This window comes from Desmodus rotundus, chromosome 9 (genome assembly GCF_022682495.2).
Source record: "Desmodus rotundus isolate HL8 chromosome 9, HLdesRot8A.1, whole genome shotgun sequence".
Taxonomy (NCBI): domain Eukaryota; kingdom Metazoa; phylum Chordata; class Mammalia; order Chiroptera; family Phyllostomidae; genus Desmodus; species Desmodus rotundus.
Window position 1 is genome coordinate 41,661,689 of NC_071395.1, and position 24,605 is coordinate 41,686,293.

Here is a 24,605-nt window from a genome sequence, read left to right on the forward strand (position 1 = left end):
CTATGTCCACTTTCATGCTGTTGAACATTCTTATAATCACACTTTGGACTCTGTATCTGATAAATTGCTTGCTTCTATTTAATTAAGCTCTTTTTCTGGAGATTCCTCCTGTTGTTACATTTGGGGCACGTTTCTTTGTCTGCCCACATTGGTTGTCTCTTTGTGTTTGTTTCTATGTTTAAACAGAACTGCTATTACTCCCAGTCTTCATGGGGTGGGTTTATATACTAGGTGTCCTGTGTGACCTAGTGGTGCAGTGTCTCTGATCTCCTGAGCTGGGTGCTCTAGGATTGTTCCTTGTGTGGGTTATGTGGGCTCTCCTATTACAATTGGCTCTTCACTGATTTTGGAGTGTTTTGGGGTGGGAACAACCGTCAGGCTGGCAGACCATGAGGCTCAACCCCAACCACTGTATGCAAGCTGCTGCACAGATGCTGACAAAACAAAATAAAACACCAAAACACACAACAACAAAAGAAAAAGAAAAGAGAAAAGGGGGAAATAATAAAATAAAAAAGAAAAGACAGGTACAAAAAGAAGAAAGAATAAAGGGAGAAAATGAAAAGAAAAAAAGAATGTGTAAAGAAATAAGGAAAAAATAAAGAAGAACAGAAACAATAGGATAACAAAAAGATAAAAGTAAATATAAAAAGAAAAGGAGAATAAATAGAAAAGAAAAAACCAAGAAGAGAATAACAAGGGAAAAGTGGAGTTTGCCTCAGCAGAGTTGAGTGCCTGCTGCGATCTTCCTTTGGATATGCTGTTTGTGAAGCTTGTTGGATCCTTCTCTGATGTTGCCTGAAGCTGGTACTTGGTGTGTTGTTTCTGGGCCTTGGGTGCAGAACTCTGATGTAAGCCAGTGACAGATGAGTGTATCGCTTTGACCTTGGCAACCTGTTTGAAGCTACAAGCAACCCACAGTTTGTAGCTGCATCTTCTGGTCTTGGCTGCATGTGGGAAAAATCAAGCTGTGCTTCAGCACAGCTTTCACTAGCACAAAGCCTAGGGATGTGTCAGCAAATGTCCCAAGGTACCCCAGGATCTACCTTTGTCTGCTTTCACCTGCCAGCTGGCTGTTAGGATTAGTCAATAAAAAGGCTCACTCACGGAAAGAGCCTCTGATAGGCTCTAAAGGATGAGGCTATTGGGTCTCCCATGAGACGGAAGTTCCATTTAGACTTCAGTGAAGACAGTGACTATGATTCCCCACTCTGGAGCCACCTGTTTGAGTCTTTCCTGGATTGTTCCCTGAATTTGGCAGGGTGGAGCCCTATTAGTCAAGAGGGTGGGGCCTCCAGAGTAAACAGGTTGGGTCTGGCAGAAGCCTGGGAGGGTTTTTCCATTAGATGTCCCATGAAGTAGAAGCACCAGTCAGGATCACAGGACATTGGGGGTAATGGCCCACTCCAAAGCAAGTCACTGATACCTCCTGAGTCTGCCTAGGCCTCTTTGTCCTGGCCTATGCCACTGTCTGTTCAGCAGGCTTAAGAGCCACAGGGTGAAGCAAGAGAAATTCCAGAGTGTGGGGTAATTTTTTTGGCCAGGCTGATGCTGCTTGGAGGGGATTGCTTTGGTCAATAAAGGAGGCTGCTACGGTGTCAGAGGACAATTCAGTATAGGAATCCTGGAGGGTGTTTCCCCCACTTCTCTTCCCAAACTGTGAAACCCCATAGTCTCCTTAGGCCACTCCAGTCCCCACTGCCCTCCCTCCACTATAGCCCAGAGTGACTGGCTGCAAGTGGCATTTTGCTGTGGGACCTTTAAATGGGTGTCTTGGTTTCCAGCAGGCTCTGCCTCTCCACATTGAACAGAAACCCCACTGCTTTTCATGGCCAGATGCTATGCTGACACCTGTTCCTGGCTCTGGCACTCTGGGCTGGGAGCCTAGCTTAGGGTTTAAGCTTACAAGGCTCAGGGATAACCACCCATAGATGAGATCTCCCTCCTTAACCTCAGCCACTTCCCATGACAGCGGGGCTGGCTCCTTTCCCCTCTCCACCCTTCCTACCAGGCTTTAGGTGGCTTCTTCTGCATTTCCCTGGTTATAAGTCTCCTCTTCAAATAATTTGTAGTTGATAACTCAGGGAGATTGTTCCCAAATTTAGTGTTTTCCATTTTGGTTCTCAGAGTAGGTGAGAGTAAGAGCCACCTACTCTTCCACCAGTTTACCAACTGGACTTTGCTGTTCTTTTCCTGTTCCATGAAGTGTAAAGTTAGATTATTTATTTGAGGTTGTTCTTGTTTTTGAGGTAGGCCTGTAGTGGTATGAATTTCCCTCTTAAGATGCTTTTGTTGTGTCCCACAGATTTAGGGATTGTTGTGTTCTCATTTTCATTGTTTCAAGGTATCTTTTTATATTTCTTCCCTTACTGTTAACTCATTCATTGTTTAGTAATATGTTATTTAGCTTCCATGTCTTTGTGTGTTTTTCAGTTTTTTTCTTGTGATTGATTTCTAGCTTCATACAATTGTAGTCAGAGAAGACTATTTCAATATTCTAAAATGTGTTGAGACTTGTTCTGTGTCATAGCATGTGGTCTACACTAGAAAATGTTCCACGTGCCCTTGAGAAGTATGTACATTCTGCTGCTTTGGGGTGAAATGCTCTGGAGATAGCAGTTAAATCCATCTGATCCAGTGTGTCATTTAGGCTGCTGTTTCCTTGTTGCTTTTCTGTCTGTGAGATCTATTTATTGATGTCAATGGGGTGTTTAAACCCCCTGCTGTGACTGCTTTTCTGTCAATTTCTCCTTTTATGTCTGTCACAATTTTCTTATATATTTAGGTGCTCCTATGTTGGGTGCCTATGTTTTCAAGGGTTCTATCCTATTTTTTAAAATTAATTAATTTATGTTTTATTCAGTTACAATTGTCTGCATTTTCTCCACTTCCCTTCCCTCCACCCCACCCCAGCCAGTCCCACCTCCCACCCCTACCTCTACCCTCCCCCTTGATTTTGTCCTTGTGTCCTTTATGGTAGCTTCTATAGACTCCTCTCCCCAGTATCCCCTCCCCACTCCCCTGTGGCTATTGTTACAATGTTCTTAATTTCAATGTCTCTGGTTGTATTTTGTTTGCTTTTTTCTTTTGTTGATTATGTTCCACTTAAAGGTGACATCATATGGTATTTGTCCCTATTTTTAGATTGCTCCATTTATCATTATGTAGTGTCTTGTTATGTCTCTTACTGTAGCCTTTGTTTTAAAGTACAGAATACTGGTCATTGGGTCTCTCCAGGATAGTACAGCATATTCTCAAACATCTGATCCATTGACATGCTTTTAAAAGTAGATTCTCAGGATTCAATAATTCCATGTCTAGGTACATTCCCCAAAGATTTAAAAGTAGAGACTCAAATTGGTTATGATTTTAATTTAAATACTTTATTGTTTATGCTATTACAGTTCTCTCAGTTTTTCCCTTTTTACCCACCTCCACCCAAACTCAAATACATTCTTGCAGATCAATATTCATAGCAGAAATAGTCAAAAATGGAAACTATTCAAGTGTACATCAAAAGATGAATGGATAAATAAAATCATAAGTACATAAATGCAATATTATTCAATATTTTTAGAGGAATGAATTTTGATACATGTGCATGTGGTTGAAACTTGAAAACATTATGCTAAGGAAGAGAATTCAAACACAAAAGGATAAGTGTTGTACAGGTTCATTTATACAAGGTATGTAAAATAAGCAATTTCATAGAGACTAAAAGTGGAATAGAGGTTTCCATGGGCTGGGGAAGAGAAGAATGGGGAGATGCTGTGGAACGGGGATAGAGCTTCTGTTTGGGATGATGAGAAATGTCTGGAAATGCACACTGGTGGTGGTTCCATGATATTGTGAATATACTTATGCCACAGCACTATACTTTTAAAATGGTTAGAATAGCATATATATGCATAATGAAATATAAATAAAAATGAAATGAAGTAAAATCATTGCAATTTTCTTTCAAATGTAGATTCTAGGGCTCTCCCCCTGGAGATGTTGGCTAGATGAGTTTAGCAAAAGTACATGTCTGGGAGGATATCTATTGTCAAAAGCCTCAGGGGATGGTCATAGGGACAAGCAAAATTTGAAACCAGTGAAAATTAAAAATTGTCAGATCCAAATTCAGGCCTACAGACACTGGGGAATAGGACTCTGAAATCTGCTCTAACAGATCCTCAAGGTCATCTTGGTGCAAGCTAAAGTTGGAGAACCATCCCCTCGTGAATCCTGGGAGCCTTTGCTACTCAGCCATCTATCCAATGAGGAAACTACAAGTAAGGAAATAATGACACTTGTTCCTGACAGGAGATCCAAGGAAGACTAGAGTGATTCTTCCCAGAGGAAAGGGATAGAGGGGGAGAGAATTAGAGATGGTCCCACTGTTAATCTCCCAGAGATAAGGAATTGGCAAGACAGACACCTTCCTTTGTGACCCTGCCCCTGAGGAGTCACCTGATCAGGGAGTCAAAGACCCATTGATCAATTTGTCTAACAAAATTCACAGGGGCATTTGCCCCCAGGGTCCATTAACCTGTAACATAACAACTTACAGTCAGTCACCAGTGCTGTCCTGTGCCAGACCCAAGACACTCATGCCTCTCCAGCAGATACAGCCAGGACTTATATCATGTACCTGGCCTTGTATCCCTGCTATTATAGAAGACAGACTTTCCTTTTTCACCATCACACTTCAATGAAAGAGAAAGATTCACAAGTTAACCCTGCAGAGCCCAGTAAGTGTCACAGAAAATAAGAAAAAGAGGTGGTAAAGTGAATAGGGTATTGACTATTGTTGAGCACAGGACAGGGAAAACCCTGTGCTGTCTGTGGAGAATGAGCTCTAGAAGTCACTTGCTTGGGAGGGTGAATGGCTAGATTCCTTGTTTGAAGTTGCCATTACGTGATGAGCTTTTACTTCAATGATATGTTATTTGGTTAGATTTTTGATGGGATTATGGGAATGGGGAAGGAGAGGCTAACCCCCCTGTCCCCTCTGACACCATTGCACTTCCCACAACCACACTGTGTAGGGGCACAGTCACTAGTCTTTGGTGTGCAGGTTGATGCCACCAGGTGCTGACAGAGCTTTAGGTCATTTACATGGAAGTCTTGCTCACTTCTTATTCTTTTCCCTTGTTACCCAGCCCACGAGTTCCAGAGTCTCCATCTTCACTCAGCCTAGACAAATTTTTGTTAATGTTTTGCCAGCCTCGCTTATTTGGGAACATCTCATTTCTTAAAAAGGATCCTTCTTTCCCTCTTCCTACACCCTTATCCATGGTTCTTATTAGGGAGATTAAAGAGAAAAGAGTATGAGGACTGTTGCACCCACTGACGCAAGAAACAGGCGTTCAGAGACTTTCAGGACGTTTACAGAGATGTTACTTTAATGGCCAACTCTTTTAACCTGTGCAGGGGTGGACTCTCGATGTGTCCCGGAGACACGGTGCTCAGAAGAGCTGCAGATGAGAGCCGCCCCAAACGCTCACAGGCTAGCCCTTTTATACACTCGAGAAGCAAGCAAGCAAGTTACAAAAGTGGTAGTTGCTGTTGTCTCTGCATAGCTCTGGGGTCAGGAGAAACTATCTGTCTGTCTCCTGTTGATAAGCTTATTTCGGATGACGATTTGTTTCTCTTACTTATCCATTCTAGTGATCTTCAAGAGGTTTTCTGCTTAGCAATGCCTATAATTGTCTAGCTCTCTTGCCTAGCCCTCAACAGTGACCTTCAAGAGGTTTTCTGCTTAGCAATGCTTATAATTGCCTAGCTCTCTTTCCTAGCTCTCAACAAAGACCTTGGTATCTAGGACCACAGTGTTTAAAGAGAGAGGGAAAGAAAAGGTTGTAAGAAAGTCCAACATCTAGTTCCTTAATGACAACTTATCCTTTTGCTCTAGAAATTTTGGGAAACACTAAAACTCGCATGTCCTTTCCCATAGTTGCTCTTGACTCCCACCCTTGGGTATCAAGTCTCATCCTTAACAAACAACATGAAATCATTAGCAACATAACTATTTATTGGTTTACTTCTTTTGGCCTTTATTCCTCTTCCTTAAAGCAATAGACATGGTTCTTCAACTCTAATGATGTGAATATTTACTCCTATTATTTTGTCCTTGGCTTTGTCATCTTTAAATTCATCTTTCACTCCACACCAGGGAAGTTGTGATACAAATCATGACCCTCCTTTGGTTGCCCTTCCTCCACAGCCCTATTCTTTATCCATTATTCTTTTCAAGATTCCCAGTGATGTGGTCACCTGTTCAACCTAATTCTTCACTGTCTCCGTTGCCCACAGTGTGCTTCAGCTAAAGGCTAAAAGCACTCTGTCCCATGCTATCTACTTCTTAGTGTCTTTTCCCTGCTCTCTTCTAACCAGAAAACCCCCTATTCAATAGTCCACCTGTGAAACTTGCCCAGGGATCTCTTTTTCCAAGAATTCTTCCCTGACTCCATCACTCTAGACTATTTTTGGGACTCCTCTCAGTATCCCAGTCTCCAGACTGTCTTCATCTTATCGTTTAAGTCACTGTATTACAATGACCTACTTGCGCATCCATCTCTGGAAGGTGGGCTCCCAGAGGTTGAAGACCATACCCAATAGCTGACACTTAGCCTGTCCCAAAGAATCCCTTCTTGAAGAGTGACTTCCAGAAGTTCCTTAGTGAATAAGAGCAAGCTGAGTTCAATTCTCTAGTTCCTACCATGGCTCAACAAAATTGCCCATTAACATGAAATACTAGAAAAAAAACAGGACATATTTATTTGGTGAATGAGTGAACAGGACTGTATTACTGACAAAGGGCTGTATTATCCACTTTTGATTTCTAAACTCTGGTCCTAATGTAAAGAGTTTCTAAAGTGAGGAAACTCTTAAGATGAACATTATTCATTTCATGACTCTTTAAATCATAATTCAGCTGCTTTTGCAACACCAGGTGGGACTTTATAGAAAAAAAATCATCGTGGTGGATTTGAATTTCAGCAACCTGAGAACGAACCCTGCAGCAGCCAGACCCCTGGCTTTGTCCATGAGAACAAGGTGAATTCTCATTAGTCTCTCCTTCATTTCCAATATTTTTTTCATTGAATATTTTCACTGTCTTAATCTTTTTATTTGACCCAAGGAAGCAATATTTGACAATCCTAGCAGTAAAACCATCTCATACCTTTACCAAACACACTTAGTTCTTAAACCTGGAAGGTTTGCTTGGGCGCTACATCTCTCCCTCAGAGGAAGCACTATGCATCTGAGACCACATTCCAGCTTCAGAGGAGCCATCCTCCTTTACCCATTCCTCTAAGCAGCAAAGTCATGAAAAGAATATTAATACTGTCCTCCATGGTGCTCATGATATACTAGGTCCTCCTCTGAGTCTTCAATAGGTTTCTGACTGGGACAACATATTAAAAAATCATTCTTACTGTAGGTTAATCTACTGGATGAAAAAAAAGAGTTAAGTTCCTACAGCAAATCATCAACTTAGAACAAGAAATATTGGATAAGAAACTGTTAACAACATTAAATAAAACAATGTTAACCACATTGAATGAAACAGTGTTACCTGAGGTCCTGCTGTACTTGTAAAATCAGAGAAATTGCACGAGGATGTTGCATATCAGCAAAAAGGATGAACACCAGACATATATGATGCTTAAAGTAGAAATGGGAAGGTGGAGGGAAGGGGGCATTGATCCAGAGTTTTCCTACCTCTGACTCTCTCCTTGCCAAATCTTGGGAGTCCTGGAACCAGAGGGGAAAGAATGGGTATATTCATTTACTTTCCTGTTCTCTCTCTCTTCTGGAAAGTGGATATTCACATGTTTGAGGAAAGAGTTCAAAAGACATTGTGTCTGTTCATACAGGGATGAGAGTGTTTAGCAGTTTCACATGCAAGAATGAGGACTGAAAATATGAATGCTGAGGGACTTCTTGGAAGAGAATTAAAAGATGATGAATGTCCTCATTTGTAATCCAAGAAGAGTAACTGTGTGACAATTACTGTTGTGAAATTTTTCATACACGTGTCATTTCCCTGTTTAGTCTCAGTCATCTAATGTTTGTGCCTCTAGATAATTAGGCTAGAAAGTCAGGGGTGTGTATGCATGTATGTCAGACAAAGCCTGTGGAGTAGCAGTTGCTGATGCTACTACTCTGGGTAAAGACCCTGGTGAGCTGCAAGAACAAGAGAAAATAGGCTGAATTGTTTGGACCTGATAGGGGTCAACATTGGGAATGAGTGTTGCCCAGGACTGAGAAGAGGAAGTGGCTATTTAATGAGCAGCAGCTTTATATTCCTTTTCTGTCTCCCTTCCTCTCTTTTCTTCACCAACATCCTCTTTCCATATACTGACCTCTTTCAGGGTAAGAAGTCATAAAGATTTTATAGTAGTGGACACCCAGTGAGTATATGATGAGCTGTGGGAAAGGAAATATTTGTTTGTAAGCTCTTCCATTTATTAATTCTGCCACCCAACCAATACAAAGAGTGCCCTTTGTGCTAAGAACTCAGCTAGTGTTGAGAAGTGAGGTGGTTGGGAATTACCTAAGCAGGTGAGAGCCTGTGTCATGTATGTAGCAACAGGTAGGAATGAGGAGAAGGAAGTAGGGAGAGGTTTAAGTGGAGGGAGAAGGTCCTGACAAATAGCAGAGACATAAGAGAGTATGGCCCATCTGGGCAAAGAAAAGCTTTTCAGGATGATCAGAATTGAGGATAAAATTGAGAAGTGGTGAGAAATATAGCTAGGGGGTAAGAGAAAGTCTTGATACACCAAGGAGTTAGGATGATTTCAGCAGGTGGCACAAAGGAATTTCAAAGAACTTAGGCAGGAGAGTGATATTATCCAATTTCCATTTTGGAAATCTCAGTCAGACTGTTGTGTGGAGAAACCAAAGATGTAACTGGAGACCAGGAAAGAATCCCTGCAATGGACTGGGAAGAAATGAAATTGTTTCCTCTTTTCCAATGTAGTTGATGCTGTGAACACAAAGCACACTCCAGGGAATATCCAGAATCTCAGGCGTCTCCCACATACTCTCTTTTATTCTGCTCAATTAAAAAAAATCCAAGTCAAGACAGCAAGCCACATGATATGAAAGTCAAGAGAATTTAGAATGTGTCGTGAAAATTTGCTTAGAATATCTCTCAAATGATTTAAAACCACAAGAAATGACTGCAAAGTGCCCATCCCCCAAAGGGTCAGAACAAAGTATTCATTCATTGCTAAACAATGCAGGTATGATACGACCATTTTTGTCATTCCAGACTATCAGCTTTAGGGTTTTTCAAATGCGATATAATTGACACATAACATTGTATTAGTTTAAGCTGTACAATATAATAATTTGATATTTCTATGTATTGCAAAATGATCACCTCAACAAGCCTAGTTAACATCTTTCACCATACATATCACAGAAAATTTTTTTGTGATGAGGGCCTTTAATATGTACCCTCTTAGTAACTTTCAAAAATGCAATACAGTATTAACTATAGGTACTATGCCATCTATTAAACCCACATGACACATTTATTTTATAACTGGGTGTTTGTACCTATTTTTTTAGATTTTATTTATTTATTTTTAGAGAGGGAAAGGAAGGGAGAAAGAGAAGGAGAGAATCATCAATGTGTGGTTGGTTCCCAAACATCACCAACTGGGGACCCAGCCCACAACCTAGGCATGTGCCCTGACTGGAAATCGAACCAGCATCCCTTTGCTTCTCAGGCTGGCACTCAATCCACTGAGTCACACCAGCTAGGACTGGAAGTTTGTACCTTTTGATCCCCTGACCTCCCCTCCCACTTTGGTTTTTATACCTAAGAAGACTGACTGTGAAAACAACCAACGTTGTTCTCCTGTGCAGTCAGGGGCCTTACAGACCAGCAAGTGTAGAAAAACACTGAACAGAGCAAAGGAGAACACTCAAATCACTGTATGGTTTCATGTTATTCCTTCTCCCAGGTTGTCAGACTCATTCCTCTGTGTCTGCTTATAGGACCCATAGGCCCTGAGGTGAAGAGAGTCAGAGGTAGGTGGGCTGAGAATGAGTCTCCGCATGGGCCCAGCCCCAATCTAAGCATCACTGAACTGTGAGTGTAAATCCGACTCTCACCCCTTTGACCTCCTATGTGAATCCTGATGCAACTTCTCTCTTCCCCCAGTATTTAATGAACATCATAGATGGCATGACTCCAAATTCTGTTTGTGACGTTTCAAGTAGTATTGTAGGGTACTGAAACGGTTTGAGCCTTGTTTTCCCCTTTTTCTTGGACATTTTGGCCAATTGCTTAACTTCACAGATGAAGGCCCTGTTTCTACAAGATGTTTCTGGTTCCTGGTACATTAAGCCTTAAGCATTACTGAATGTCGTTTATTATTTGGTGAAAATATTTTTTCTTTCTATTTTAATGAGAAGTAAAGTTACCTTCTACTAATCTTCCAGTTCTCAGGTCAGATATTTGAGATACTCTCTCAAATTTTGTCACCTCCGAGACATGGCTGTCTTACCCTTCTGTGAGTCCCAGGCAAGGCAGATAAACCAGATCAAGCTGCTGAGGTTCACCAGACCTCATGCTCCACATTTGTATTACAGCAAGTACAAACCATTTTATCTCTGAGTTCCAAGGTTGCTCTGAACTGTTCAGAGAGAATTCTAAGACTGAGGTAAAGAAGGTGGGTGAGTGTCCCAGAGGATAATGACAATGGTGAATCAAAAATGGAAGTCTATATTCTGTAACAAAGAACAGAATATACAGTAACCAAATTTTGTAGTTAAGGCTTTAATGCCTAGTTATTTAATTCAATAAATAAAAACAGGAGTGTGGGGTAGAGGGATGGGGAGAAAATGCAGACAATTGTAAATGAATAAAAATTTAAAATAAATAAATAAATAAAAACAGGAGGATTAATCTAGAGTTGGTCCAGTGTCTATTTCATGCTATTTTTCTTCCTCAATCATCTAGATGAGGTGTCAGCAACATGGAAACAGGAAATCAAACAAGGGATTCAGATTTTTTACTTCTGGGATTTTCCCAAGACTCAGAGAATCAACCCATCCTATTTGGACTGTTCCTCTCCATGTACCTGGTCACCATGCTCGGGAACCTGCTCATCATCCTGGCTGTCAGCTCAGACTCCCACCTCCACACACCCATGTACTTCCTCCTCTGCAATCTGTCTTTTGTTGACATCTGTTTCACCTCCACCACCATCCCAAAGATGCTGCTGAACATTCAGACACAGAGCAAAGTCATCTCCTATATTGGATGCCTCATTCAGGTCTATTTTTTTGTAGTTTTTATTGGAACGGATAACTTCCTCCTGACTGTGATGGCCTATGACCGGTATGTGGCCATATGCCACCCCCTGAACTACATGGTCGACATGAACTTGCATTTCTGTAGCTTCCTGGTTCTAGTCTCTTGGTTCATCACGCTCTGTGTTTCTCTGGTTCATATCCTACTGATGAGGAGGCTGACTTTCTGTGCAGGAACTGAAATTCCACATTTCTTCTGTGAACTGGCTCAGATTCTCAAGGAAGCCTGCTCCGACACCTTCATCAATAATGTCTTCATGTACGTGATTGCTGCCCTACTGGGTGTGATTCCTGTCTCTGGAATTCTCTATTCTTATGCTCAGATCATCTCCTCTTTAATGAGAATGTCCTCTGTAGGGGGAAAATATAAAGCATTTTCCACCTGTGGGTCTCACCTCACTGTGGTCTTCTTGTTTTATGGGACAAGCCTAGGGGTCTATCTCAGTTCTGCTGTGACCCATTCTTCCCAGAGAAGTTTGGCTGCCTCAGTGATGTACACTGTGGTCACCCCCATGCTGAACCCCTTCGTCTATAGCCTGAGGAACGAGGATGTGAAGGGAGCCCTTGGAAGGCTCCTCAAACCAGCAGCACCTTGTCTGTGATGGATCACTGGCCCCAGAACTAAGTGTACATTGTGGGCCCCAAAGGATAATGTTGCAATTTTAACTATCCTGGTTCTTTTTCTCTCCTGTAAGATACTATTGATTTCTTGTATCTAAAACACAGATGATTTCCCTTTTCTTTGTTTTTGTATTAGTACTGGTTTGGTTCTTCTCAACAATTCCCTGAGAAACTTCTTTTGGACTTTTCTTCCCTATATGCTGTCCACACTTCTCCTTGTTTGGTCAGCATTCAGACAGCTATTCTTAAGATTTCTTTTTTTTTTTTACATTCTTTTTTTTCTGTACTTGTTTTTTTAAATTATTTTTTAAAATATATTTATTGATTATGCTATTACAGTTGTCCCAATTCCCCCCTTCACTCAACTCCATCCTGCCCACTCCCTCCCTCCCACATTCCCCCCCTACAGTTCATGTCCATGGGTCATACTTATAAGTTCTTTGGCTTCTACATTTTCTACACTATTCTTACCCTCCCCCTGTCTATTTTCCACCTATCATTTATGCTATTTATTCTCTGTACCTTTCCCCCCTCTCTCCTCCTCCCGCGCCCCTATTGATAACCCTCCATGTGATCTCCATTTCTGTGGTTCTGTTCCTGTTCTACTTGTTTAGTTAGTTAGCTTTTATTTTTGTTTTAGGTGTAGTTGTTCATAACTGGGAATTTGCTGTCATTTTTACTGTTCATATTTTTTATCTTCTTTTTCGTAGATAAGTCCCTTTAACATTCTATATAATAAGGGCTTGGTCATGATGAACTTCTTTAACTTGACCTTGTCTGAGAAGCACTTTATCTTCCCTTCCATTCTAAATGAAAGCTTTGCTGGATACAGTAATCTTGGATGTAGGTCCTTGCCTTTCATGACTTGGAATACTTCTTTCCAGCCCCTTCTTGCCTGGAAGGTCTCTTTGGAGAAATCAGCTGACAATCTTATGGGAAGTCCTTTGTAGGTAACTGTGTTCTTTTCTCTTGCTGCTTCTAAGATTCTCTCCTTCTGTTTCATCTTAGGTAATGTAATTATGATGTGCCTTGGTGTGTTCTTCCTTGGGTCCAGCTTCTTTGGGACTCTCTGAGCTTCCTGGAATTCCTGGAAGTCTCTTTCCTTGTCCACATTGTGGAAGTTCTCCTTCATTATGTTTTCAAGTAATTTTTCAATTTTTTGTTCTTCCTCTTATCCTTCTGGCACCTCTATAATTCGGATGTTGGAATGTTTCAAGATGTCCTGGAGGTTCCTAAGTCTCTCCTCATTTTTCCAAATTGTTGTTTCTTCATTCTTTTCTGGTTGCATGTTTCTTTCTTCCTTCTGGTCCACACCGTTCATTTGAGTCCCAGTTTCCTTCACATCACTATTGGTTCCCTGTACATTTTCCTTTGTTTCTCTTAGCATAGCCTTCATTTTTTCATCTATTTTTCGACCATATTCAACCAATTCTGTGATCATCCTAATTACCAGTGTTTTGAACTATGCATCTGATAGGTTGGCTATCTGTTCGCTGCCTAGTTGAATTATTTCTGGAGCTTTGAAGTGTTCTGTCATTTGGGCCATTTTTTTTTTCTTGGTGCATCTGTTATGTAAAGGGGTGGAGCCTTAGGTATTCCCTGGGGCAGGGTAACGCTGGTTGCTGCCCAGCTATGCTGTATGTGGGGGAGGGGTCGAGAGGGAGCAATGGTGCTTGCTCCACTCTCCCCCGGATTTCATTCACTCCCTCTGCTACCCACAATCAAATTGGACCCCTCTGGTGCTGGTTCCCGAGTGGGTGGGCTTGTGCACGCTCTAGGCCCCTGTGGGTCTCTCCAACGACCTCTCCTGTGAAGCTGGGAGTTTCTCCTGCTGCTGCTCCAACCCCCACGGGTTTTTCAATCAGAGGTTTGGGGCTTTATTTCCCCATGCTGGAGCCCTGGGTTGTGAGGTCTGCTTCGCTCCCCAGCCATTTGTCCCAGTTTATCTATGCGCAAATGAGGGGCCACGGGGTGCTACCCTCCGCTCTGCCTGCCCCGTTCTCTGCCATTCTGAGTCCGGCCCTCTCGGTTTATCTGTGTGCAAATGTAGGGCCCTAGGGTCTGCTAGCGGTCAGACTGCCTGCCTCGTTCATCCCACACTCTGCCAGTCTCGGTCCCGCCACAGCAACGTGAGTCCTCTCTGCCCCGGCTGCCCGTCTCTGCCCCACCTACCAGTCTGGGTGAATGTTTCTTTTTTATCTACTTTGTGTTGGACTTCCTTGCCGTTCGGTTTTCTGTCACTTCTGGTTGTGTGAGGATGCACAGTGTGTCTACCTACGCCTCCATCTTGGTTCTCTCTCTGTACTTGTCTTTTTTTTTATATTTTTAAATTTTGAATGATTATAGTTATCCTACCTTTCTCCCCATTGCCCTCACTTACCCCTTCCCCCCATGTCCCTCAATCAATCTGCTTCCAATTATCTGAGCCCACAAGTCCTCAATTTGTGTTCCTTTGTTTGCCTCTTACCCTTCCCCACTTATCTCACTCCCCATGTCCCTCTGGTCACTGTCATTTTGTTCTTTATTGCCAAGTCTCTGGTTCTATTTTGCTCTTTTGTTTGGTGGATTAGATTTCTAACTTTAAATGTAAAGCTGTTGTCATATCAAGTGTTGATTAAGTTTCCCAGAAAGTTGTCCTCACACCTGACTGATCTTCACCTAAATTTCTTTGTATTAATGGGTACTTCTGCCAGAAAAAATGGAGTGAAAATCACACTGCAATCAAAGCAACGTGATTACAGTGTCAGGACTCTACATGTTTCTCCACAGGAATGACTTCATTTCATGTTAAAACATTTTTGGAGGTATTTTCTCTTATTTGCTTCAATTTTAAAAAGAAAAGACTGAATTTCAGGTGGACTACAACCTGGACAGGTGATTTTGCTATTCTACCTTCCACAACAACAGTGATGTGATTTCAACTTCAAAGGAGGAATCTAGGTTTGAAAGGTGTTTTCTTCAGATGGCACAGAAAGCACTGACTGGGAACATTGATATGTGTCACTCCTTGTGATTGATTCTTCCATCCATCACCCTTCCTCTCCTATTTTCTTTGACCTTTGTTTTCCATTATTGCAATTTTGAGATATGCCTTCTAGGAACCAAAAACATGTAAAAATGAATACAATAAAGTAAGAATTGTTTTCTCCCATGTTTTAATAATTTTGGAACTCTGTGGGAGTGCATCGGGAATAGTTACAAATTTGTGGACCATGTTTAGAACTTTATTCACTGTAGAGGAAGAATGTTGCTAGAAGTGAGTCTGCAAGGAAGCATGGAGGAGTCCATGGTTCCTCCCACATTCCTCCCCCATTCCCTGGGATCCTCTGGCCACCTCCACTGTGTGGCTGCCAAGATCCAGCACCAGCTGGAACCTACTTTTCCTGACATGTGGCAGCAGAAGCAACAAAGAATTATGTAACTCCACTAAAAACTTTAAATTTTTTATTTTTTAACATTTTTATTGAGATATAATTTAAACACCGAAATTTACCTATTGATGTAGCAAGTCCAATATTCTTAGTAAATTTATAGATTTATGTGATCATTAACAAAATACAGTTTTAGGACATTTTTATCTCCTCAAGTAATATCTTTTTGCCCATTTATCACTCCAACCTTAGCTCCAGGAAACCACTCCCACCTCAGCCCTAGGAAACCACTGATCACTTTCTGTCTTTATAAATTTTTGTTTTCTAGATATTTTTATATAAATTGAATCATAAAATATGTGACCTTTTGTATCTGGCTTCTTCTACTTAGTGCATGTTTTTGAAGGTCATCCATGTGGGAGTATGTGTCTATATTGTCTTTTTGAATTAAAATGTTGGATTCTGTTGTATGTTTACACTTATTTTGCTTATCCATTCACAGTTGTTGAACACTTCGATATTCCACTTTAGAGATATTATGAATAGTGCTTCTGTGAACATCTGTACATGTCTCTTTGTGTTGATGCACATTTTCATTTACGTTGGGTAGGTATCTTGGAGTGCAGTTACTGGGTCATATGGTAAATTTATATTTAACTTTTTCAGAAACTGCCAAAATGTTTTCCCAAGTGTCTGCACCAATTTACTTTCCCACAATAAATTAATGAAAGTTCCAGATTTTCCACATCTTCACTACTACTTAGTATTCATGGAAAATTTCTCATAGGAGAATATGCTTGAGTATTGAATAAAAAATGGGTATAAATTTAACTGCAGAATATGTTTAGGTGACAATCAAGTGAATTTCAAGGGTATAATAATAAGGAAGACATATGGAACTATGACTGGGCTACTAGAAATAAGGTGGATACATAGATGGAAGTCAGACCATTGAGGTTTTTAAATGTTTTTCATTTGCTTATATAACATAGTATGGGTGCTTCTATTCCACCCCTAAGGACTTCTTCTCCATTCACCTACTGTCTTGGCTAGAGGCTAGTATTTTAGATTGCTTCTGCCTGAGCCTCAGCAAAACCAGGGTCTTCCCATAACTTCATTTTTTTAAAGATTTAATTAATTTATTTTCACAGAGATAGAAAAGGAGGGAAAAACAGAAAGAAAGAAACATCCATCGGTTGCCTCACACCTGAGCCCAAACTGGGAACCAAACTTGAAGCCCAGATATGTGTCCTGACTGGAAATTGAACCAGTGACATTTCAATCAACTGAGCCACACCAATCAGGGCACCTAACTTCATTTTTATCTGCATTGTACTTTCCTTCGATCTTCTCAGTCATGGTAGATCAGTGGTTCCATCCAGGAGTGATTTTGCTTTTTAAGAACATAGAGTGCACATTTGGCCTTAAGACCACCTACAGTAGCAGAAGCTATAGATTGTCCCACTGACCTTTCTCTTCTTAGTGTACCCTACTCCCACTCTCCCCTGCAAAAGACCAACAGAAATTGTCAAAGAGGTTCTCCCAAAACTCATACAAAAAGTTGATCCAAGTAAAGGTAAAATAATCACATATAAATCAGTGGGACCACATTCACCTGAAAAGCTTCTCAGAGCAAAGGAAGCCACTGACAAAAAGAAAAGGCAAAGTACTGAATAGGAGAAAATATTTGCAAATGTGATGAGGGGTTAAATCCAAAATGTATTTAAAAACTCATACAACTAAATAGCAAAATCTAAAAAAAAATCTAATTTAGAAATAAGCAGGGGATCTGAATAGACATTTTTCCAGAGAAGACATACAGTTGGCCAACAAGTACATGGAAAGGTGACTGAATCAAGATGGCGGCACAGTAGGTGGAAGGTACATTCCCCTCCTCCCAGGACCAAACTGGATTTTCAACTAAAATGTAAGACAATCAACCTTAGAAACTAACTGAACACTAGCTGAGCAGAAGTCTTATAACCTAGGATTTCCAAATAAAGCAACATCAGAACTGGAAGGAAGGTCAGAGATGAAAAAGAATCTAGCCCTGCTCCCACAGCAGCAGCTTAGATGCCAAAGGGATATCTCAATGGCAAAGGTTCCCCCTGTGAAGCATGGGTTCTCAATGTCAAGCAGAGCTCCTAGCCCAAAGCACCAGAGTTGGGAAGAGTTGCTCACATAACATCTGGCTGTAAACATTAGCGGGGATTCTGTCCACCAGAGAGACATGAGTCTGCTAGAGACACAGGTGCCCACTCATTAGGGACAATGCACATTTCCACATATGACTAAAATTATGAGATACTTATTCTTCTCTGACAGCCTGTTTCAATTAGCAAAATACTCTCTAGGCCAAAAAAGAAAAATTATAAAACACAAAAAAAATTAAAAAGTAAGAAAAAACTAAAAAGAAAAAATTTTCTTCAGGTCCCTACATGCTGTTGCCAGAGATAAAAGATTCATGTTCTTTTATTTTTTTTTCTTTCATTTTTTTTATAGCCATGTAGGATTTCATTGTGTAAATGCACAACAGCTTTTTTTTTATCCACTTTTCTTTTTTTTTAATTTTTAAATATTTCATTATTTTAAATTGAGGTAAAATACACATAATTTTATTTTTATTTTTTTAAAAAATTTTATTGTTATTCAATTACAGTTGTATGCCTTTTCTCCCCATCCCTCCACCCCACCCGAGCTGAACCCACCTCCCTCCCCCACCTCCACCCTCCCCCTTGGTTTTGTCCATGTGTCCTTTATACTAGTTCCTATAATCCCTTCTTCCCACTCCCCCCCCCCCCCGAGCTATTGTTACATTGTTCTTAACTTCAGTGTCTCTGGTTATATTTTGTTTGCTTTTCCTTAAAATTTTTATTGCTATTCAATTACAGTTGTATGCCTTTTCTCCCCATCCCTCCACCCCACCCCAGCTGAACCCACCTCCCTCCCCAACCTCCACCCTCCCCCTTGGTTTTGTCCATGTGTCCTTTATAGTAGTTCCTGTAATCCCCTCTTCCACTGTCCCCACCCTACTCCCCACTGGCTATTGTTAGATTGTTCTTAACTTCAATGTCTCTGGTTATATTTTGTTTGCTTTTTTCTTCTATTGATTATGTTCCAGTTAAAGGTGACATCATATGGTATTTGTCCTTCACCACCTGGCTTATTTCACTTAGCATAATGCTCTCCAGTTTTATCCATGCTGTTGCAAAGGGTATAAGCTCCTTCTTTCTCTCTGCTGCATAGAATTCCATTGTGTAAATATACCATAGTTTTTGGATCCACTGGTTTGCTGATGGGCACTTAGGTTGCTTCCAGTACTTGGCTATTGTAAATTGTGCTGCTATGAACATTGGGGTGCACAGGTTCTTTTGGATTGGTGTTTCAGGGTTCTTAGGGTATAATCCCAGCAGCGGAATTGCTGGGTCAAAGGGCAGTTCCATTTTTAGTTTGCTGAGGAAATTCCATACTGTTTTCCACAGTGGCCTCACCAGTCTGCATTCCCACCAACCGTGCACTAGGGTTCCCTTTTCTCCGCATCCTCTCCAACATTTGTTTGTGGATTTGTTTATGCTGGCCACTCTGACTGGTGTGAGATGGTACCTCATTGTGGTTTTAATTTGCATCTCTCTGATGGCTAGTGGTGCTGAGCATCTTTTCATGTCTCTGGGCCCTGTGTATGTCTTCCTTGGAGAAGTGTCTCTTCAAGTCCTTTGCCCATTTTTTAATTGGGTTGTTTGTCTTCCTGGAGTGGAGTCGTGTGAGTTCTTTATATATTTTGGAGATCAGGCCCTTGTCTGAGGTATCATTGGCAAATATGTTTTCCCATACTGTTGGTTCTCTTTGTAATTTGGCGCTGCCTTCTTTAGCCATGCAAAAACTTTTTATTTTGATCAGGTCCCATTTGTTTATTCTTTCCTTTATGTCCCTTGCTTTAGGGGACATGTCTGTGAGGATGTTGCTGCATGGAATGTCTGAGATTTTCCTGCCAATGTTTTCCTCAGGACTTTTATGGTGTTAGAACTTATATTTAAGTCTTTTATCCATCTTGAGTTTATTTTCGTGTATTGCGTAAGTTGGTGATCGAGTTTCATTTTTTTGCACGTAGCTGTCCAGATCTCCCAACACCATCTGCTGAAGAGGCTGTTTTTGCTCCATTTTATGCTCCTGCCTCCTTTGTCAAATATTAATTGACCATAAAGACTTGAGTTTATTTCTGGGCTCTCTGTTCTGTTCCATTGGTCTATGTGCCTGTTTTTATGCCAGTACCAGCCTGTTTTAATTACAGTGGCCTTGTAATATAGTTTGATATCAGGTATTGTGATCCCTCCTGCTTTGTTCTTCTTTCTCAAAATTGCTGCAGCTATTTGGGGTCGTTTATGGTTCCATATGAATTTCTGAAATGTTTGTTCTATATCTGTGAAATATGTCATGGGTACTCTAATAGGGATTGCATTGAATCTATAAATTGCTTTGGGTAGCATGGCCATTTTGATGATGTTAATTCTTCCAATCCATGAGCATGGTACATGCTTCCATTTGTTTGTGTCTTCCTTAATTTCTTTCTTCAGTGTTGTGTAGTTTTCTGAGTACAGGTCTTTTACCTCCTTGGTTAGGTTGATTCCTAGGTACTTGATTTTTCTTGTTGCTATATCAAATGGGATTTTTTTCCTGATTTCTGTTTCTGCAGTTTCATTGTTGGTGTACAGGAATGCCTTTGATTTCTGAGTATTGACTTTGTATCCAGCTGTTTTGTCAAATTCATTTATTAGGTTCAGTAGTTTTTTGGTGGAGTCTATAGGATTTTCCATGCACACTATCATGTCATCTGCAAACAGTGACAGTTTCATTTCCTCCTTTCCAATTTGGATGCCTTTTATTGCTTTTTCTTGTCTGATTGCTGTGGCTAGGACTTCCAATACTATGTTGAATAGGAGTGGTGAGAGAGGGCATCCTTGTCTTGTTCCTGATCTTAGTGGGAAAGCTCTAAGTTTTTGTCCATTGAGTGTGATGTTGGCTGTAGGTCTCTCATATATGGCCTTTATGATGTTGAGGAATGCTCCCTTTATTCCCACTTTGCTGAGTGTTTTTATCAGAAATGGGTGCTGTATCTTATCAAATGCTTTTTCAACATCTATTGATATGTTCATGTGATTTTTGTCTTTGCAGTTATTGATGTGATGTATTATGTTTATTGATTTGCGAATATTGTACCATCCTTGCATCCCTGGGATGAATATCCACTCTTCTAATGACAGGCACTTTGGCTGCTGTCAACTCTTATCTAATGTAAATAATGCTGCAAATGAACACATACAACGTCTGTCCAGAAAGTATCCACCCACGTACTAGGAAAAATAGAGACATTTATTGAAGAAGATCCAAAATACAAAAAACATTGTACATAGAAGAATGATGCCTTTGAATGATGCCTTCAAAGTAGGCGAGTTGGGACCTCAAACAGTTCTCCTGGAATCACTTCCACTGTTCAAAACATTCTGCAAAATCCTTTGAAGGAAGCACCATCATCTTCCCCATCATATTTTCCTGAATATCATGGATGGTCTGCAATCTCTTCCCTTTCAGAGATGATTTTAGTTTGGGGAAAAGCTAGAAGTCACAGAACACCAAATCTGGGCTGTAGGTGAGCTGAGTCACCTGGGTCACTTGATGTTTTGCCCGAAATTGTTTCATGAAATGTGATGAATAAGCAGTCATATAAATTGTGGTGAATCTCCCAATGACCAGTAGCCCATAGGTGTGGCCTTCAGAATCATCTGCATAGTTTCCACAGAGGAATGTTCAAGCTTAATGTAAAATTTGATGCAGATTCATTGCCTTATGTGCCCAGTCATTTTAAATGTGATGGCTACACACTACATATGCTCACTCTGTGGCGTCCACCCCCACGCCTGCCCGCCACAAACTAGTACAGTGAAGTTGTCCTTATTCAGGCATATGCAGTCCTGTCCACTCTCCTTGGCTGCCAGGTTACATCAATGTCAGGCAAACCATTCTCATTATATTAACAGTGGCTGGAATTTTTCAGGACAAACCTCATATATTCTTTTCAATTCGTGTTTGGGATTCTTCAGATACATTTCCAGAAGTGGAATTGTTGGGTCATAAGGCAGTTCTATTTCTAATTTTTTGAGGTAACTCCATACTGCTTTCCAAAGTGGCTGCACCAATTTGTATTCCATCAAAGTTCCAGAGGGCTCTATTGTTTATTGATTCATTGATGACAGGCATTCTGACAAGTGTGATGTGATAGCTTGTTGTGTTTTTAATTTGCATTTCTTTGATGATTAGTGACATTAAGCATTTTTCATGTCTATTGGCCATCTGTATGGCCGCTTTGGAGAAGTGTCTATTCAGGTCCTTTGGTCATTTTAAATTGGATTACTTAAGGTTTTTTATTTTTTTACTTGCATGACAATTTTATTTGTTGCATTTATTTATTTATTTACTTATCTATTTATTAATTGTTGATCAAGTACAGTTGTCTCCATTTTCCCCACACCACCCATCCCCACATCCCACCCTCCACCCTCGATCCTACCCCCTTTGGCTTTGTCCTCCATATATGTTCCTTGACAACCCTTCCTCTATTGTCCCCTATTATCCCTCATCCCTACCCTTCTTGTTACTCTCAGTTTTTTTCTTTATTTCAATGTCTCTGGTTATATTTTGCTTGCTTGTTTGTTTGTTGCTTGGGGAGGGGTTAATGTTGAGTTTTATTAGTTCTTTATAAAAGTTGAATATGAACCTATTGTAATTGGCAAATATAGTCTCCCATTCAGTGCACTGTCTTTTCATTTTGTAACTGTTGTCTTTGCTGTGCAAAACGTTTCTAGTTTGATGTGCTCCCATTTGTGTATTTTATTCTTTTGTTTGCCTTGCCTGAAGAGAGATAGCAGGAAAAAATATTGCCTTGAGAAATGTCTAAGATTTCACTGCCTATGTTTTCTTCTAGGATTTTTATTGTTTTGAGTCTGAAGTTTGTCTTTTATCCATTTTGAGTTTATTTTTGTGTATGCTATAAGAAGATTGTGTGTCATGTTTCATTTTTTGCACATATATATCCAATTTTCTCAACACTATTTATTAAATAGACTATTTTTAGCCCACTGAATTTTTTTGCCTCCTTTATCAGGAGTTACTAGACCATTTGGTGCGGGTTTATTTCTGGGTTCTATGTTTGTTCCATTAAGCTATGTTTCTTTTTTTCCTGTGAATACCATCCTGTTTTGATTACTAGGGCCTTGTAATATAGTTTAATATCAGGTATCATCACTCCTCCAAGTTTGTTCTTCTTTGTGAAGACTGCTGTGGATATTCAGGGTGTTTCGTGCTCCTATAATTTTGAAACATTTGTTCTAGTTCTGTGAAATGCACCATTGGTATCTTGCTAGAAATTGTATTGAATCTTATATTCAATCAACTGGATTGTTTTGGATTGTATGGACATTTTAATAATGTTAACTCTTTTATCCATGAACATGACATGTGCTTCTATTTATATTTTCTTCAATGTCCTTCTTCAGATTCTTATTATTTTCCAAGTACAACTTTTTAAAAATATATATTGTTATTCAATTACACTTGTCTGCCTTTTCTCCCCATCCCTCCACCCCACCCCAACTGAACCCACCTCCCTCCCCCACCTACACCCTCCCTCTTGATTTTGTCCATGTGTACTTTATAGTAGTTCCTGAAAACCCCTCTCCCCACTGTCCCTTCTCCACTCCCCCCTGGCTTATTTCATTTAGCATAATGCTCTCCAGTTCCATCCATGCTGTTGCAAAGGGTATAAGTTCCTTCTTTCTCTCTGCTGCGTAGAATTCCATTGTGTAAATGTACCATAGTTTTTGATCCACTCATTTGCTGATGGGCACTTATGTTGCTTCCAGTACTTGGCTATTATAAATTGTGCTGCTAGGAACATTGGGGTGCACAGGTTCTTTTGGATTGGTGTTTCAGGGTTCTTAGGGTATAATCCCAGCAGTGGAATTGCTGGGTCAAAGGGCAGTTCCATTTTTAGTTTGCTGAGGAAATTCCATACTGTTTTCTACAGTGGCCTCACCAGTCTGCATTCCCACCAACCGTGCACTAGGGTTCCCTTTTCTCCGCATCCTCTCCAACATTTGTTTGTGGATTTGTTTATGCTGGCCACTCTGACTGGTGTGAGATGGTACCTCATTGTGGTTTTCATTTGCATCTCTCTGATGGCTAGTGATGCTGAACATCTTTTCATATGTCTCTGGGCCCTCTGTATGTCCAAGTACAACTTTTAAAGCCTTGGTTAAATTTCTTCCTAGGTAGTTTTTATACAACTATAAATGAGATAATTTTTATCTTTTTTCTGATTGTTTATTGTTGGTGTATAAAAATGAAACTGATTTCTGGATATTTGTTTTGTATTCTGCTATTTTACTGAATTCATTTATCATTACTAGTACTTTTTGGTGGTATCTTTAGGGGTTTTTATAGCGTATCATGTAACCTGCAAATGAGTTTTGTTTTTCCTTTTCAATTTGGGTGCCTTTTATTTCTTCTTCTTGCCTGATTGCTGTGGCTAAGATTTCCAGTGCTAAATTGAATAAGAATGGTGAAAGCAGACATCTCTGTTTAGTGCTTTACCTTAAGAAAAAACTTTTAGGTTTGTCCATTGAATATGATGTTTGTTATAATTTTGTCATATATGGCCCTTATTCTGTTGATATATGTTGCCTCTATTCTGACTTTGCTTAGCATTTCTATCATAAATGGGTGTTCGATTTTATCAAATTCTTTTTCTGCATGTGTTGACATGATCATGTGATTTTTATCCTCCACTTTATTTATCTGGTGTATCACATGTATTGATTTGCAATGTTGTACCAACCTCGCATCCCTGGAATAAAACTCACTTGATCATGGGGTATGATCATCTTAATGTATTGCTGGATCCAGTTTGCTAATATTTTGTTAAGGATTTTAATATCTATGTTCATCAGGGATATTACCAGTGATTTATTTTCTTTGTAATATGTCTTCCTGGTTTTAGAATTAGGATGATGCTAGCCTCATAAAATGAGCTTGGGTGTTTTCCTACCTCTTAAATTTGTTGGAGTAGTTTTAGAATAGATATTAGTTCTTCTTTGAACGTTTGGTAAAATTCATCTGTGAATCCATCCAACCCAAGACTTTTCTTTCTGGGGAAATTTTTGACTACTCTTTCAACTTCACTGGTTTTAATCTATCTATCAGATTCTCTGATTTTTTTCTGATTCAGTTTTGGAACATTGTATT

The 24,605-nt window shown here is 40.2% G+C and overlaps 1 protein-coding gene across 2 annotated transcripts; it reads left to right on the forward strand.

The window, feature by feature from the left end:
• The first annotated feature begins 4,584 nt into the window (after positions 1-4,584).
• On the forward strand, positions 4,585-12,127 carry LOC112312763 (olfactory receptor 7D4). 2 transcript variants are annotated; one of them, XR_008425152.1, is made up of 2 exons: positions 4,585-4,733; positions 10,459-10,607. XR_008425152.1 is itself a non-coding variant. In XM_053911382.1 (2 exons), the coding sequence occupies exon 2, from the start codon at positions 10,983-10,985 to the stop codon at positions 11,919-11,921; it is 939 nt and encodes a 312-aa protein (XP_053767357.1). In that variant the 5' UTR covers positions 4,585-4,733; positions 10,967-10,982; the 3' UTR covers positions 11,922-12,127. The 2 variants fall into 2 exon arrangements, 1 of the variants encoding a protein (XP_053767357.1); XM_053911382.1 differs by lacking the exon at positions 10,459-10,607 and adding an exon at positions 10,967-12,127.
• The last annotated feature ends 12,478 nt before the right edge of the window (positions 12,128-24,605 follow it).

What these genes read in the sequence shown, in the direction of transcription:
- LOC112312763 (XM_053911382.1), top strand. Translation starts at nt 10,983, where the DNA reads ATGGAAACAGGAAATCAAACAAGGGATTCAGATTTTTTACTTCTGGGA.